This window comes from Malus sylvestris, chromosome 3 (genome assembly GCF_916048215.2).
Source record: "Malus sylvestris chromosome 3, drMalSylv7.2, whole genome shotgun sequence".
NCBI classification, from domain to species: Eukaryota; Viridiplantae; Streptophyta; class Magnoliopsida; order Rosales; family Rosaceae; genus Malus; species Malus sylvestris.
The window spans coordinates 32099965-32114348 of NC_062262.1; the positions used below are offsets into that span (position 1 = coordinate 32099965).

Genomic DNA, 14384 nt, shown 5'->3' on the forward strand with positions numbered 1-14384 from the left:
AAATAATGAAAAGAAAACAACTCAACGCAGAAAGAGATACAAACCTTTTTTATTTACTTTATTTTATTTTATCATAAACTGTAAATTTAAAGTTTTTCATATAAATTAATACATTAAAAATTGAACTGAAAAAGACTAAATTGTTACATAGTTTTCCATGTAAAAGATGGCAGCAAAAAGAAATTAAAGACGGAACAATTTCATCACAAAATAAAAATAATATAATATAATATAATATAAGAAAATTTCTAAATACTAAATAGACCCTAAAAATTGCTCACTAGACACTATGGTCATCTCCAATGGAGAGCATCAAAGGTCTAAAAGTTAAAACAATGACTTAATTAGTAAAAAAAAACTCATCTACAATCGATAGTTGGGTTATAATTCAATGAAGTTCACCATACCATTATTTGGCCAAAAGAGCCATCAAATTGGTCAAATGTAGCCCCCTCTTAGCCATTTTTTGGGATTCAGCACTTGAGTTGCAATAATTAATTCAAATTCAACAACTATATTTGAAAAAAGTCTAACTATAGTTTAGTTAAATTACGAATAAATTTAAAGTATAAATTTAAAACTAATAAATGATTAAGAGAGTTATGTTTAACTTATTCAGTTGAATATGGTATATATGTATGATTCGCTATTCATTAAAAATTATTTTTTTGTAAAACTCTCGTTCAAAATTATGTTTAGCATTTTGACTAGAAGATGGCATAGACGGTTCGACCAAAAACATAATTGAAAAAAAAAATGCTCTAACAAATTCTTCGGTGAGGCCTGTTACAGTGCCGCCACATACAAGTCTAAACGGAGCTTTGGCCGGACAACCGTCACACCGTTCACAGATACAGAGAGAGAGAGAGAGAAATGGCGAGGAGGAGACTGTTGCTGCTGTTAAAACCGTTCGACGTTTACCCAGTCGCCCAATCAGACTGTCTATCTCGCATCACCAACCCTCAGGTACTACTATGCCGCTTGTGATCCTTTCTGATTCATTGTCCGCTAGAACATGATCCTTCTCGTGGACCCTCATATTCGAACTGCTTGCCATGCTTGTTTTACTGTGTCGCTTGCAATTTTCAGCTTTAGCGTTCAAGCTGTTTGTTAAAATGCCAATGTTAATAAATTTGGTTCGAAATGCCAAGAAACTTGGAAACAGAATTGAGATTTTATTATTAAGCGAAGCCAATGAACTCAACAAGTCTGAAATTCGAGTGAAAAAGTGGGATTACAAGTGATAAAGGTAAAAAAAGAATTCTACTTTTTACCAATTTTCAAGACATTGTAGTGTTAACCATATTTGTGTTGTTTTTGTCTATTTATGTAGAATCATGTATGAGTGTATCATGCTTGAAGATGCCTATGGTTGGTTCGTGTGCTTAGGGCTTGCAGAAAAACTCCACTATTTCTTTGTCCAGGATTCTTTTTTATAATGGTACTACTAGTTTCTCGGCCCGTACTTTGTATGATCATGGCTTTTACAAGCTGAATTGATGTTTGAGAAAACTGTTGGATCAAATACAATTCGCTATAGATTTGTGTGAACTGTGATTTCACGGTAAAACCCGGTAAATAAGAAAATGCCATACCCAAAAATGAGAGAGGAGTTTATGAAATTTAAGGTTTAGAATTGTTTCACCATTAACTTTTAGCATTGTAATTGTACAGATATGTTAGTCAAGGACACGATATCTCTTCAGTAGCAATGTCTTTGGTTGTGGGAATATAAACTTTTTTATTTCTTTCTTCATTTTTCCTGTAAATGGAGCCTCGATTGAGGAGCAGAGAGCCACGAGCTTTGCTCTTCTAATTGTGCTCCGGACATTTATTGCCTTGCTGTTTCAGAAGGATGGCTTGGTTCCATTCCATCTTTTTGTGAATTTTCCAAAGGCGCACAAGTAAATCTGTGAATTTTCCAAGGGCGTACAAGTAACTCGTTTCTTCTTTATTCATCATGTTATGATTTTCCCAAAGCACCCTTGTAATTCATTTTCTTTTGGAGAAATTGCAGATACTACATTACTTGGAGAACAGGCAAAAGGTGCACAAGGATGCAATAAACTTTTGTCAGAATATTTTGCGCCAGAAGCCTGTTGAGTGGAAACCTACAGTACGTAGCAATCTATCAGAGCCTATCCGTGATGTGGACCTTGTTGTTACAGTTGGGGGTGATGGCACTCTATTACAAGGTAGCCATTTCATTGATGACTCGGTTCCAGTTCTAGGAGTGAATTCTGACCCCACACAACCTGAGGAGGTTAGTCTCTTTATTTGGCTAAGCCATAGAGATTCATTCTTTATATTAGCGTATTAGTCCACTGAGTTTCACTTAACCATGGCTTGTAATCAGTTCATCCTTCTTTTCTTTTTGCCTGGTTTTGACTTGGTTAGGTGGAGAAGCTTAGGAATGAGTTTGATGCTAATAGAAGCAGAGGCTATCTTTGCAGTGCAACAGTCAACAACTTTGAACATGCAAGACTGACCATGAGCTTGACTTCATGATGATCGGCGACTGGTGACTAGTTTCACTCTAGGGTGTCTGTAAGATCAGTCAGTACAGGAAGGAGAGAAAACATCTAACATTAACAAAAGACGTTGACATTCAACTTTAATGTAAGTTTTATGCCGTGCTCAACCTTTTAGTTGTAAGGAAGTATTTGATTAAAGTGGTCCTGTTTTAAAGTAGAGTACTCAATGAAATCTATTTGCCTGCCAAAGACCTGCTATGGTGTTAAAGGCTTCTAGAGTTGGCCCCATAGAAATACGTTTCATTAAGTGCGGTTGATTGGTTGTAGGCAAGCCCACTCACTTAGAAGTTAGGCTTAGTTAAGTAACTTTTGTATTTTCAACTTCTTGTGACGTAGTTCTGCATAACCTAAATGTGATGTTATTATACATTTTGGAGATATGGGGTGAAGGAGTTGTAGAAAAATCAGTGATTTCCAGTGCAGCGTAGCAATTCTTTTGCAGGATCATAAATTTTGAAGATTTGCTTTTCTTTTCTTAGGTACTGGACAACATCCTCGAGAGTCAAGCTAATCCGTCCAAATTGGCAAGGATATCAATACATGTTAACTCAGAAGTGCTTCCAACTTATGCTCTTAATGATATTTTAACTTCACATCCATGTCCGGCAGCACTTTCACGATTGTCATTCAAGTAAGGTTCCTCCATGGTCTCATAGTTGTACGCTCAACTTATTTCTATTGTTAACATGTATCTATCTTTATTTTTTAATTCCACAACTTCCCTCCCCACCTACAAGCAGAATTAAAAAGAATGACCAGCCATGTTCCCTGCTGGTGCATTCTCGATCAAGTGGTCCCAGAGTTTCAACAGGTGCTGGATCAACTGCTGCAATGCTCTCAGCAGGCGGATTTCCGATGCCCATCTTATCTCAGGATCTCCAGTATATGGTAAGAGAGCCCATTTCGCCAGGCAATGCCTCGAGCTTAATGCACGGATTAATCAAATCTCATCAGTCCATGGAAGCGACGTGGTTGTCTAAAGAGGGGGTCATATACATTGACGATTCTCATGTTTGCTATTCTATACAAGATGGCGATGCCATAGAGATATCTTCCAATGCCCCAATTTTGAAGGTTTTCTTACCTCACCATTTACAGAACATTAGTGAAGAAACATGAGGAGGGATGTCGAGATAGAAATAAATTTTTTTGTAGATACGAGCTGTGCATATCGCCGGAACTTATGTAAACATGTGCTCAGGTTGTAGGGTTTTGATTCTTTGATTTCCCGTAGAAATCTGCTAAGAAAAAGGTCTATCATTGCCGATCTTTCGTATGTCTGCACCCACCAATTAATGACAATTCTATGTTCGTTGTAATCACGGAAAAGCAGAAAACGAAATAAAAAAACCATTGAATCATATGGCACCTTCGGAGTAATGCTAGGGAGACTAAATATGTTGTTGAATTTTTTATGTGTATTTCATGAAGAAACAATTACAAATGAAACATATATATAGGAAAAGAAAGTAGACATAAGCCTAACTTGCCTAACTTGCCTAATTTCCTAACTTGCCTAACTTGCCTAATTTACACAAAGAATGTTGACTAGCCTAACTTCACTAGTCATCCAACATGTTTATTTCATGCATGCATTTTAACAAAAGATATGACTATTGCATGCATTCCAACACTCCCCCTCAAGCTGGATCGAGGGGATTCACTGAGCCAAGCTTGCCCAATAACCGATGAAACTGAGATGATGCTAGTGCCTTTGTAAAAAGATCTGCTAGTTGATCATGGCTTCGTGTGAACATGGTCCGGATGATTTGCGTTTGAACTTGAGCTCTGATGAAATGACAATCCACTTCAATATGTTTGGTTCTTTCATGGAACACAGGATTGGCAGCAATGTGCATGGCTGCCTGATTATCACACATAAGCGTCATAGGAGTAGAACTAGGAAACCCTAAGTCTGAAAGAAGCCCTTTCAGCCAAATGAGTTCACACGCAGTGGCTGCCATGGATCGATACTCAGCCTCTGCGCTGGAACGAGCAATTACATGTTGCTTCTTACTCTTCCATGTGACAAGGTTTCCACCAACAAATGTACAATAGCCTGTGATTGATTTCCTATCAATTGCATTACCTGCCCAGTTTGCATCTGTGTAGCCACTAATGACAGTGGACTGATTGTTATGCATCGTAATTCCTTGCCCAATTGAACCCTTAAGATAACGAAGGATTCTCTTAACAAGGTTAAGGTGATCAACAGTGGGAGAGTGCATGAACTGACTAGCCAAGCTCACTGCATATGTGATATCTGGACGAGTGATAGTGAGGTATATGAGCTTGCCTACTAATCGTTGATAGTAGCTTACATCATGCATGGCTTCTCCATCTATGCTGAGCTTCAGTTTACAATCAACGGGAGTGATAGCAGGCTTGCAGTCAAGCATTTTTGCTTCTTGAAGGAGGTCCAATACATATTTCCGTTGATGTAGAAACAGTCATTTTGAAGATGTTTCCATTTCGATCCCCAAAAAATACTTTAACCTCCCCAAATCTTTGATAGCGAAAGCTTGATGTAGTGAGAGTTTTAGTGCCTCAATCTCCACGGTATTATCTCCAGTGATGATAAGATCATCAACATAGACGAGGACCACCAACTTCCCCTGGTGCCAGTTCTTACAAATAACGAAGAATCAGCATTACTTCGCATGAATCCAGCCTTTTCCAGAACAGAACTGAGCTTGGCATACCAAGCTCTTGGTGATTGTTTCAATCCGTATATTGCCTTGTGCAATTTACAAACCATGTTGCCTTTAATATCATCATAGCCTGAAGGAGGTTGCATATACACTTCTTCCTGCAGCTCGCCGTGAAGGAAAGCATTCTTCACGTCCATTTGGTAGAGTGACCATCCACAATTGATTGCAACTGACAGTAAAACCCTAACTGAGTTCATCTTGGCCACCGGTGCGAATGTTTCCTTATAATCTACACCAAAGGTTTGGGTGAAACCTCGAGCAACAAGTCTAGCCTTGTGTCTCTTGATAGATCCATCAGCTTTGAATTTAGTCTTGTAAATCCAACGACTTCCAACAGCCTTTTTTCCTGGTGGTAGTTGAACTAGGCTCCAGGTGCAATTCTCTTCCAGTGCACGAATCTCTTCTTTCATGGCTTGGTTCCATTGTGGGAGAAGAGAAGCTTCTTGAAAGCTTCTTGGTTCATAGTGCTTATCAATTTCACTGAGAAATGTAGCATGAGATGTTGAGAACTTACTAAAGCTGATACATTCATTGATTGATGTCGTGAGGCATATGTAACATAGTCCTGCAACCTAGCTGGAGGTTTTCTGATTCGAGGAGGATTTCTTTTAATCACCCGAGACTCTGTAGAGGGCGGAGAATGATCAGAGTAGGGCTCGTCTTCACTCTCACTGGCAGTAATTTGGTCAGTTTGAACTTCTTCACAATCTGGACTTACAATGACTGATCTCTTTTCCAACATCGGATAATTAAAGTTTTGAGGGAGTGGGAACATGTCAACTAAATCCTCCCCCTGACTTGTAAAATAGGGATAGTCTTCTTCGAACTTCACATCTCTTGAAACTGTGCACTTCTTAGTGACTGGATTGAAGCACTTGTATCCCTTTTGAGTGGTCGAGTATCCCATAAACACACACTTGGTTGCCCTGGCATCTAGTTTGTCACGGTTCAAGGTTTGGATGTGAACAAAACACACACAACCAAACACCTTGAGATGTGTCAAATCTATTTTCCTCCCCTTGAGAACTTCATAGGGAGATTTAAACCCTAGCACACGACTTGGAAGTCGATTGATGAGATAAGTGGCAGTAAGGATGGCAAACGACCAAAATTTCTTTGGAACGTGCATGTGAATCATGAGAGCACGATGAGATAAGTGGCAGTAAGGATGGCAAACGACCAAAATTTCTTTGGAACGTGCATGTGAATCATGAGAGCACGAGTTTTTTTCCAAGAGATCTCTATTTTTCCTCTCGGCTACTCCATTTTGTTAGGGAGTCCCCACACAGCTGGTTTGATGTATGATACCCTGAGAACTTATGTATTGAAGCATGTTGTTGGATAGAAATTCAGTGCCATTATCTGACCTTAAAACCTTAATGTTTGATTGAAATTGCGTTTTAACATGCATGTGAAAGTTTTTGAAAATGGTAGGGACTTCACTTTTTGATTTCATAAGATATAGAAAACTTGTTCGAGAGAAATCATCAACAAATAGAACAAAATATTTAAAAACTTCCATTGATTCAGTTGCAGGTCCCCATACATCGGTGTGTACCATTTCAAAAGGTTTACTTGTCCTAGACATTGAATTACCAAAAGGTAGCCTAGTAAACTTAGAAAATTGACAAGTATCACAAGTAGGATATGGGTTACAAAAATTTGGGAACAGTTTCGACAAGACAAGTTCAGAGGGGTGAGCTAATCTCCTATGCCAAAGTTGGTTTTCATCTATGGACTTCGATTGAGCTTGAAGAGCCTGAGTGAAACATGCATTCTTGCATAGGTAGTAAAGTCCATTTATGAAGACCCCTTCACCAATCATCTTCATGGTGAGAACATCCTGAAACATTACTTTATTTGGTGAGAAAATAGCACGGCAGTTTAGGGTGTTGGTGATCTTTCCAATTGACAAAAGTTGGAAGGGAAAGGTTGGTACATAAAGGGCAGTGGAAGGTGTTTTTTGAGAGAGTAAGTTTATTTCTCCTTTTCCCAAAACTAAGACATTTTTTCCATTTGCAACAGACACATGCGAGGGGCTTGAAAATTTTTTAAAATGATGTAAATTTGTAACTTTGTTTGTCATATGATCTGTGGCGCCTGAATCAATTATCCAACAATCAATTTCAGTACTAGTTAATAGGGCAGTAGTAAAGGCTTTGAGTATACCTGATGCTTCTCCCTTTGGAACTTTCTCATTTCCAGCAAGAAATCCGGCAAATTGTCCCAACATAGCTGTGTGAATACCCTCTTCATTGCCTTGACCATGTGAGCCTCCTCCGTGCCCCTTACTTTGTAGGTAAGCTGCAAATTCATTGATCAATGACAATGGATTGGCAGTGAACTCCATGGATCCTTGTGAGATAGTAGGAGCGTGAGCATTAGCAAGTTGTGCCTTGAAATGAGGTTGAAATTGTTGTGAGGACCTTGGTATCATCCTTCCATCTTTGCTGAACTTAGGCTTGAGTTCAGGATGAAGTTCCCAACACTTGTCTTCCTCATGACCAACACCATTGCAATATTTGCATTTTAGATGTGTGTTTCTTCCCTTGTATACCTTGGCTTCTGAGTTCTTGTACTTTGATGCATATGCCCGAGTCTCCGTTACTCTAGGATTGTGATCAACATTCATAACCTTCTTCCTTGCTTCTTCTCGTTGGATAGTTGCACAAACATTGTTGAAGGTAGGCAGGTCTTGACTCATCAAGATGTGACTCCTTAGGTCCTCGTACTCAGAGCTCAAACTCCCTAACAGCTGATAAATTTTGTCTTCCTCAGCTCGTTTTAGGAGAATGGTAGGATCTGTGGTATGAGGGAGATATACATCCAACTCATTCCACATGGCTTTGAGGCTCCCAAGGTGTTGAACAAATGCTTTCCCTTCTTGTTGAGCACTGGCAATGTCCTTCTTTAATTGGAAGACCCGTGCATAGTTGTTTTGATTTCCATACATATCCTGCAAAGCTTTCCAAAGATCATGTGCGGAATTAGAGTAGCTAAAAAATTTCAGCAACATGTTTCTCCATGGTGTTGAGCAGCAAGGACATGACAAGTTGATCTTTGCAGAGCCATGCATTGTATGTAGAGGAAGAACGGTCTGGAGCTTCCACGCTTCCATTTACAAACCCTAACTTCCCTTTGCCTCCGAGAGCTAGTGAAACAGCTCGGGACCAAGGAAGATAATTGAACTCGTTCAAGAGAACTGAACACAAACGTTGATTGGTGTTAACCTCAACGTCTGAGAAGTTTGGAGAGAGATTGTGCCGGGTTTCCTCATCATGGTTCACAGAACTTTCTTCAGTCATGACTTAGACTTTGAAAGAAAGAAAAAATTGCAGCAGCAAGAATGGCAGAGACAGGTTACAAATGAACATGCTCTGATACCATGTTGAATTTTTTATGTGTATTTCATGAAGAAACAATTACAAATGAAACATATATATAGGAAAAGAAAGTAGACATAAGCCTAACTTGCCTAACTTGCCTAATTTCCTAACTTGCCTAACTTGCCTAATTTACACAAAGAATGTTGACTAGCCTAACTTCACTAGTCATCCAACATGTTTATTTCATGCATGCATTTTAACAAAAGATATGACTATTGCATGCATTCCAACATATGTAGACTAATTTTGCAAACTAAATGACGTGTCACCAATAAAAAATGAGCAAATTTATCAACGTTTAAGTAAAAATCCAATCATCAACTTCCATGTCATTTTTAGTTTACAAAATTTAGTCCACAAATTTAGTCTCCCTAGCATTACTTGGCACCTTCGCTATCCTTGGGGGTGTAACGACCATGCCTATAACCATGTCATCGGAAGCTGCTTCACCAAAAACGAAAATATTTACAGTAAATGATGCCACAATTGATGCATTTTTCTGTTACAGCATATGATTGGTTTTTAATAAGGTCTGCAAGAATTTTCTCATTTTCTCAGAGAAAAAAAAGAAAAGAAAATTACAGTCGCTGCAAACATAGCCAGCATGACTTTCAGCGAACAGCGAGCACTCAACTTCGAGCCTAGAACCTGAAAAACCAGGTCAAGAAAATTCAGGAATGAATAGCCATGTAAACTTGGCAGAATGTTAATTACAACTTACGTGAACATCTGGGGACGGCGGGAGAACTGAGGCCTCTTTATTGGGGAGATTATCATGTTCCTTAGAGTCATTGAGGGGTTGCTCGCTCGGTTTCCATACATAGTGTGACCACCAGCCCTTCTGTTCCCAGCATCAACTGGAATAGCAGCTTGTTTTGCTGGTGATTCAAGCGTGATGTCAAAAGGTCCCCCAGAGTTTGAACTATTCTGTCTCGCCGGCCATATATCCTCCTTCGGCCCTGGAGTTTCAGGAGTGAGAACCGGCCAATCTGCTAGAAATAAGTCAACTGGTTTTGGAAATATTTGAGCCAAAATTAAACAAATGAAGTTATCATGTTCAGATCAGTCACGTTATAGAATCAAACGTCCAGAATTTAGGAGGGTTATTAAAGTTAACATGGATTTTATTTACTGCTCTAAAATTTATTTCTGGTATTTCATAGAAACTATCGCTGTGTAGAGTCAATTAGCTGATACATACAGTATTTCTACAACTTTAAAGGAAAAGAGTTACCTTTTCTAACAGCTTCTCTGTTATCCATCATAATGTTAGCTTGGTTTGAGAAAATATCAGGTTCCTTTCTTGAAAAGAAATTGGTCGAAGGTTGGATGGCAGATCGTTTAACTGACTCGTACTCACTCCTCAATTGATCATACATTTCATCTAATTTTCTCTTCTGTCTGATACATGAATAGAGAAAATCAATATACGAGGGCCCCAATCACGGGACTATATGCCTCAGGAATTAGTATCAGTAGGTATGGAAACAAGACCTGGATTTCTCTGAAAACTTTTCCTGCAGCTCCTGCTTATCCTTGGACAAGCTCTCAATTTCTTGTTCCATCATTTGGCTCCTCTTTGCCATTTTCTGGTATGTGGCATGCAGCTGTTCCATTTTCTCACCAAACTTCTCTTGCATTGCTTCCAATTTCTGCCGATACTGAGCTTGTATTCTGTTCATCTTGAACTGCATTTCCAATTCCCTTTGGCCAATGTAGAACATGACACTTTTGTGCGCGCTCTTCATTACTAGGAATACTGTCAAGGGAAAGATGTCCTGTCCATTGCCCCTTTACAAAACATTGAATACAATACGATAAAAACCTAATCAAGTTCCGTCATTCCCTCATAAGAAATGCACCAATCACTGTATCAGATTATTCGATTGCAGAAAAAAATAGAAAAGGATACATATCTGTGGAGACACTCCAATCATGGCCATCTGAAACAGAATATGTTGCGAGCATTATCAAAAGGATACAGAAGCTACAAACACGAAAGGAAAAGTAATATAAGGTATGAAGGCAAGCTAGGTCTACTCAGTGATCGCTTGCTTACACTTATCCATTCGTCATTTGGATTGATATCAAAACCCTTCATATGACTGCGAAGAGGAAAGCATAAATGAGATGGGAAAAATGAAAATAAGGCAACTGCTATATGTACGTCGGAAATAAGTTTGCCACAGTGTTTCTATTCCAAACGCTATGTTTTAATGGTGGCAGGAACTGTCATATTATAGCTTGAATCTTCGGTTCTGTCAAGAATTGTTCAAACTAATTGCAGCATGAAAAATGATTCTGCAGCAACCATTGATACCAGAAACAGACTAAATTTCGTTTTCGGCAGTTATTCCATACTGATGCAGTGCATATAGTTACACTCTTATATTACTTATTAAAAAAGAAAGGATGACACCCTCTCATTTATGTTCATGTATGCTCAGTGCACCTGCACACTTAATTGAAAGGCTTGAAGAATACAGATTCCCAGAAAATGCTAACATTCTAAGATCAACAGAGTATCTTACCTCTTAGAGAGCACTTGATCACAAACTGGACACGCTCCGTCACTGCCAAGGATCTTGCCCGCATCCTCTGTGCCTTTTCACACTGTTAAGGAAATTCATATTTTCATATATACCAACAACCCTATTTCCATAAGAAAGTTAAATTTATACAAATGTCGAGGAAAATTTTTCCTCTCCACTGGATACACAAAAGGTGGCCACATGTGGTAGAAACGGCTCGCCCTTCCAGTTCTCGCCAACACGCATTGCATCTCATTTCAACCTTCAGAGACAATCTCTAATGCACTGGCATATCTGGGGCATATAAAACATGGTAATCAACAACGCTTATCTTGACCGGTTTATATGCTTTCTGTTATGGGTTTCAATTCAAATGAGAAACCAGGAAGGTAAAAAATTTCCAATTTAAAGGAGAGACAAGAACGCATTGAAATCATGCTGTGACTTGGAAATACTCACAAAACACCATCCTGCAAGTGATTTGACATAAAGGCCGCATGATGGTTTCAAAATTCAGAGATAGTTTTCACAACTCACAACTGGGAATTCAAAATCAATTTAGCGTAAGACAATCTTTCCAACAATGCAGCAACAAGTTTTGAAATCTTAACTAGATAACTTTGAAGATCAAACAAGTAAGAGGAAATTTTCTTTTCCAGTACCTCTCATATTTTAGTTGAATATCAGAGTGCACGATTAACAAACGAACAAACTAACTATAAACTAATATAATTTTATTAAGTGAACGAAAGATTGTCACGACGGCTACATAACTCAAGAGACTACATTGCGAATAACTTGATCAAATAAACTAATGCAATCACTCCTATATATAGTGAAAGCTAAAGCAAAACCCTAATCCTTGACGGGCAAGAAACTTTAATATCCTTGACCCACAAGAAAACCATAAACAATAATAAAATAATAACTAATTTTCCAACAATTTTGATTATTATACACAAGTCTGATGAATTTCTGTCAAGTGATTTATAGTTTAACGATGGACAAAATTGGTTCTAAACTCAGATGACACGACTTATCAGAATTCGAGCAAAGAAAATTTTACCTGTAACTTGTTCCAACTAAGCATCTATTTAACAAATTACATGATCAGTTCTTTCCACAACTATGAATTCCATATTTATTCTCGTGCACTATATACTATCCTGTCTAAGTGTCTAGGATAAAAAGAGCTTACGGATATCTTCTATCCCTCGTCTTGTGCACTTGAAAACACCCTTGGTTTCTACGTTGCTCTAGTTAGGGTATTGTGCTCCTACACTCAAATCACCTAGTGATATCATTTTAAATAATAATCTGTCCCACTGACATATTTTCACATAAATTACACCTTTTCATTCGAAACGGCAAAGGAAATAACTTTATGTTCACTGACAATATGATTTCGATTTCTTCATCAATAAATAACCAATGCAAATTCCTTTGATTTTTAACATTTTCTCAGCAACCAAACAGTGAAAAGAGAGTTGTTAAACTTTTACTTCCACAGAGAATAATACCTGAACGTTGACCAAAATTCTGCTCCAAAGCTTCGATTCCGTTGACTTCAGAACAAAACCTTCAGCTATCAAACTACAGACCGTCCGATTGTGATCTTCCGCTCGTCCAACTCGGCCGTCGATCCGACTCGTACGAAATCTTCCTGAAACGCCAAAAAGTAAAATGAAATCGAAAATTACAGATGATAGATTGGCGATGCAATCCGAAATACGAAGTTGTAATACTTTACAGAGATTTACCGCAAAAGTTGAAAGTTTCTTTGTTCTTTTTTGCCTCTTCCAATCGGAAAGATGAAGTTACAGCTATTCGAAGAGGACGCGGGAGAGAAGTGAAGAGAAACCCTAGCGGTTTGGGAACGGATTTGGCGGGAAATGTTCTTGCTGCTGGGAAGACTGGTGCGCCTACGGCTTCTGATTCGAATTAGAAATGGCGGGTACAATGTGCTTCGCTGAGCTTTCTTTGTGAAAATGAGACGCTCCCTGAATTTAAATTCCAAAAAAAAAAAAAAAAAAAAAAGCCCATCGAGATATGAGATTCGGGCGGGTATATATGAACGTGAAACAATGGGCTGACTCGAGCCCAAACTCTCAACACTCTTAGCCCAGCACCGAACTTTAATTCCTTGTTCGGCAGACCCAACCGAATACTTCCCCCATTGTTCGGAATTAAATTCCTGCCAATACGATGGATCATGATCTTGTTGTAGCCTCTACCCGCATCATAGGACTAACTGAGTCGAATGGTCACGATTTGATTCCGTTCCATCACTCATTAATCAGTTTGCTTCTCCAAATTTCGATAAAAACTAAAGAGTTGTTTGGTATTTCGTTTTTAATTTTTAATTTTTATAGTAAAACGTAAGAACATTTCTTGTTTAAAACGTGCCAATATGATATTTAGGTATAGTCAAATTTCAAAAGTATTAAATCTCAGCCTCATTTTTTTTATTTTCATTTCAAGTAAGTGAACATTTCCCAATAAGTTCAAAATTTCAAGTCAACCTTTTTGAATGCTCCATGACTTATAAGTCTTAAACAACCCATATACAAGGAGCTCAACAAATGTCCTAAAACCCTTGGAAGAAGGCAACAAGTCACCTTATTATGCCTAGGAGAATGTCTTATATAAAATATGTGTGTCGTCATGTAGGGTTCATGTTCATTAATGAAAAGCATATTTAAGTTTCTTTTCATATAATATTGCATTATTAGACAAAATAACACATAACAATATATATATTTCATGTAAGTTTTCCATCAGACGTCTAAGTAATGGGAAGAAGACCGAACTATGACTCTACTGTATCCAGCTTGATTGCTTTCACCGCCTGTCCAGGATTTGAACCCTATGATTTAATGGCATGACACCTAGAGAGCTAATTATTTATTTAAATTGATAGTTCCATTACATTATATGATTGTACAAATGACACATAAGATTAAATTATTTACAACCACACAAGTTGAAACTAGATGATATTTAAGGCATATTTAATAAGCCTTTATAGCCTCAATAATCCTTCAACTAAGGGACACCTACCTTTAATTAGTTCCTACATCTCATCTCATAAAGTTCAAACACTCAACAAGAGAGGTGTACCATCCCTTACCAAACAATGCCGGTCCTTCAATGAGCCCTCTCATTAATTTTGGTACCCTCCATATGTTGCCAACTTGCTCCGGCCGGTGTCCATTCTAAACT

The 14384-nt window shown here is 38.2% G+C and overlaps 3 protein-coding genes across 9 annotated transcripts; 1 reads left to right on the forward strand and 2 right to left on the reverse strand.

Annotated features, from left to right (window-relative positions):
- Positions 1–728: 728 nt before the first annotated feature.
- Positions 729–3853, forward strand: LOC126615571 (NADH kinase-like). 3 transcript variants are annotated; one of them, XR_007620833.1, is made up of 5 exons: positions 729–966; positions 1152–1249; positions 1334–1441; positions 2018–2263; positions 2398–2941. XR_007620833.1 is itself a non-coding variant. In XM_050283420.1 (5 exons), exons 1-5 carry the CDS (start codon positions 874–876, stop codon positions 3651–3653), a joined length of 951 nt encoding a protein of 316 aa, XP_050139377.1. In that variant the 5' UTR covers positions 729–873; the 3' UTR covers positions 3654–3853. The 3 variants fall into 3 exon arrangements, 1 of the variants encoding a protein (XP_050139377.1); XR_007620834.1 differs by having other exon boundaries at positions 1166–1249; XM_050283420.1 differs by lacking the exons at positions 1152–1249; positions 1334–1441 and adding exons at positions 3014–3165; positions 3275–3853 and having other exon boundaries at positions 2398–2478.
- A 3163-nt stretch (positions 3854–7016) lies between these two features.
- LOC126615561 (uncharacterized) lies at positions 7017–8251 on the reverse strand. Its single transcript, XM_050283406.1, has 2 exons — positions 7415–8251; positions 7017–7088 (listed from the first exon to the last, which is right to left on the reverse strand). Exons 1-2 carry the CDS (start codon positions 8196–8198, stop codon positions 7060–7062), a joined length of 813 nt encoding a protein of 270 aa, XP_050139363.1. The 5' UTR covers positions 8199–8251; the 3' UTR covers positions 7017–7059.
- An 844-nt stretch (positions 8252–9095) lies between these two features.
- Positions 9096–13124, reverse strand: LOC126615565 (E3 ubiquitin-protein ligase CCNB1IP1 homolog). 5 transcript variants are annotated; one of them, XM_050283413.1, is made up of 10 exons: positions 12923–13124; positions 12683–12825; positions 11349–11456; positions 11163–11235; positions 10691–10736; positions 10544–10574; positions 10126–10381; positions 9866–10032; positions 9353–9620; positions 9096–9279 (listed from the first exon to the last, which is right to left on the reverse strand). In XM_050283413.1, exons 3-10 carry the CDS (start codon positions 11416–11418, stop codon positions 9273–9275), a joined length of 918 nt encoding a protein of 305 aa, XP_050139370.1. In that variant the 5' UTR covers positions 11419–11456; positions 12683–12825; positions 12923–13124; the 3' UTR covers positions 9096–9272. The 5 variants fall into 5 exon arrangements, with proteins under 5 accessions (XP_050139370.1, XP_050139372.1, XP_050139367.1 ...); XM_050283415.1 differs by lacking the exons at positions 12683–12825; positions 12923–13124 and having other exon boundaries at positions 9353–9590; positions 11349–11522; XM_050283410.1 differs by lacking the exons at positions 12683–12825; positions 12923–13124 and having other exon boundaries at positions 11349–11522.
- Positions 13125–14384: the final 1260 nt, after the last annotated feature.

What these genes read in the sequence shown, in the direction of transcription:
- LOC126615571 (XM_050283420.1), top strand. Translation starts at nt 874, where the DNA reads ATGGCGAGGAGGAGACTGTTGCTGCTGTTAAAACCGTTCGACGTTTAC. An exon ending in CTCGCATCACCAACCCTCAG is followed by an intron (nt 967 to 2,017) that starts GTACTACTATGC and finishes GAGAAATTGCAG; the next exon opens with ATACTACATTACTTGGAGAA. An exon ending in ACCCCACACAACCTGAGGAG is followed by an intron (nt 2,264 to 2,397) that starts GTTAGTCTCTTT and finishes TGACTTGGTTAG; the next exon opens with GTGGAGAAGCTTAGGAATGA.
- LOC126615561 (XM_050283406.1), bottom strand. Translation starts at nt 8,198, where the DNA reads ATGTATGGAAATCAAAACAACTATGCACGGGTCTTCCAATTAAAGAAG. An exon ending in TCCAAAGGGAGAAGCATCAG is followed by an intron (nt 7,089 to 7,414) that starts GTATACTCAAAG and finishes GTAATGTTTCAG; the next exon opens with GATGTTCTCACCATGAAGAT.
- LOC126615565 (XM_050283413.1), bottom strand. Translation starts at nt 11,418, where the DNA reads ATGAGATGCAATGCGTGTTGGCGAGAACTGGAAGGGCGAGCCGTTTCT. An exon ending in TGGAGTGTCTCCACAGATAT is followed by an intron (nt 10,382 to 10,543) that starts GTATCCTTTTCT and finishes CAGTATTCCTAG; the next exon opens with TAATGAAGAGCGCGCACAAA. An exon ending in CAGAGAAGCTGTTAGAAAAG is followed by an intron (nt 9,621 to 9,865) that starts GTAACTCTTTTC and finishes TATTTCTAGCAG; the next exon opens with ATTGGCCGGTTCTCACTCCT.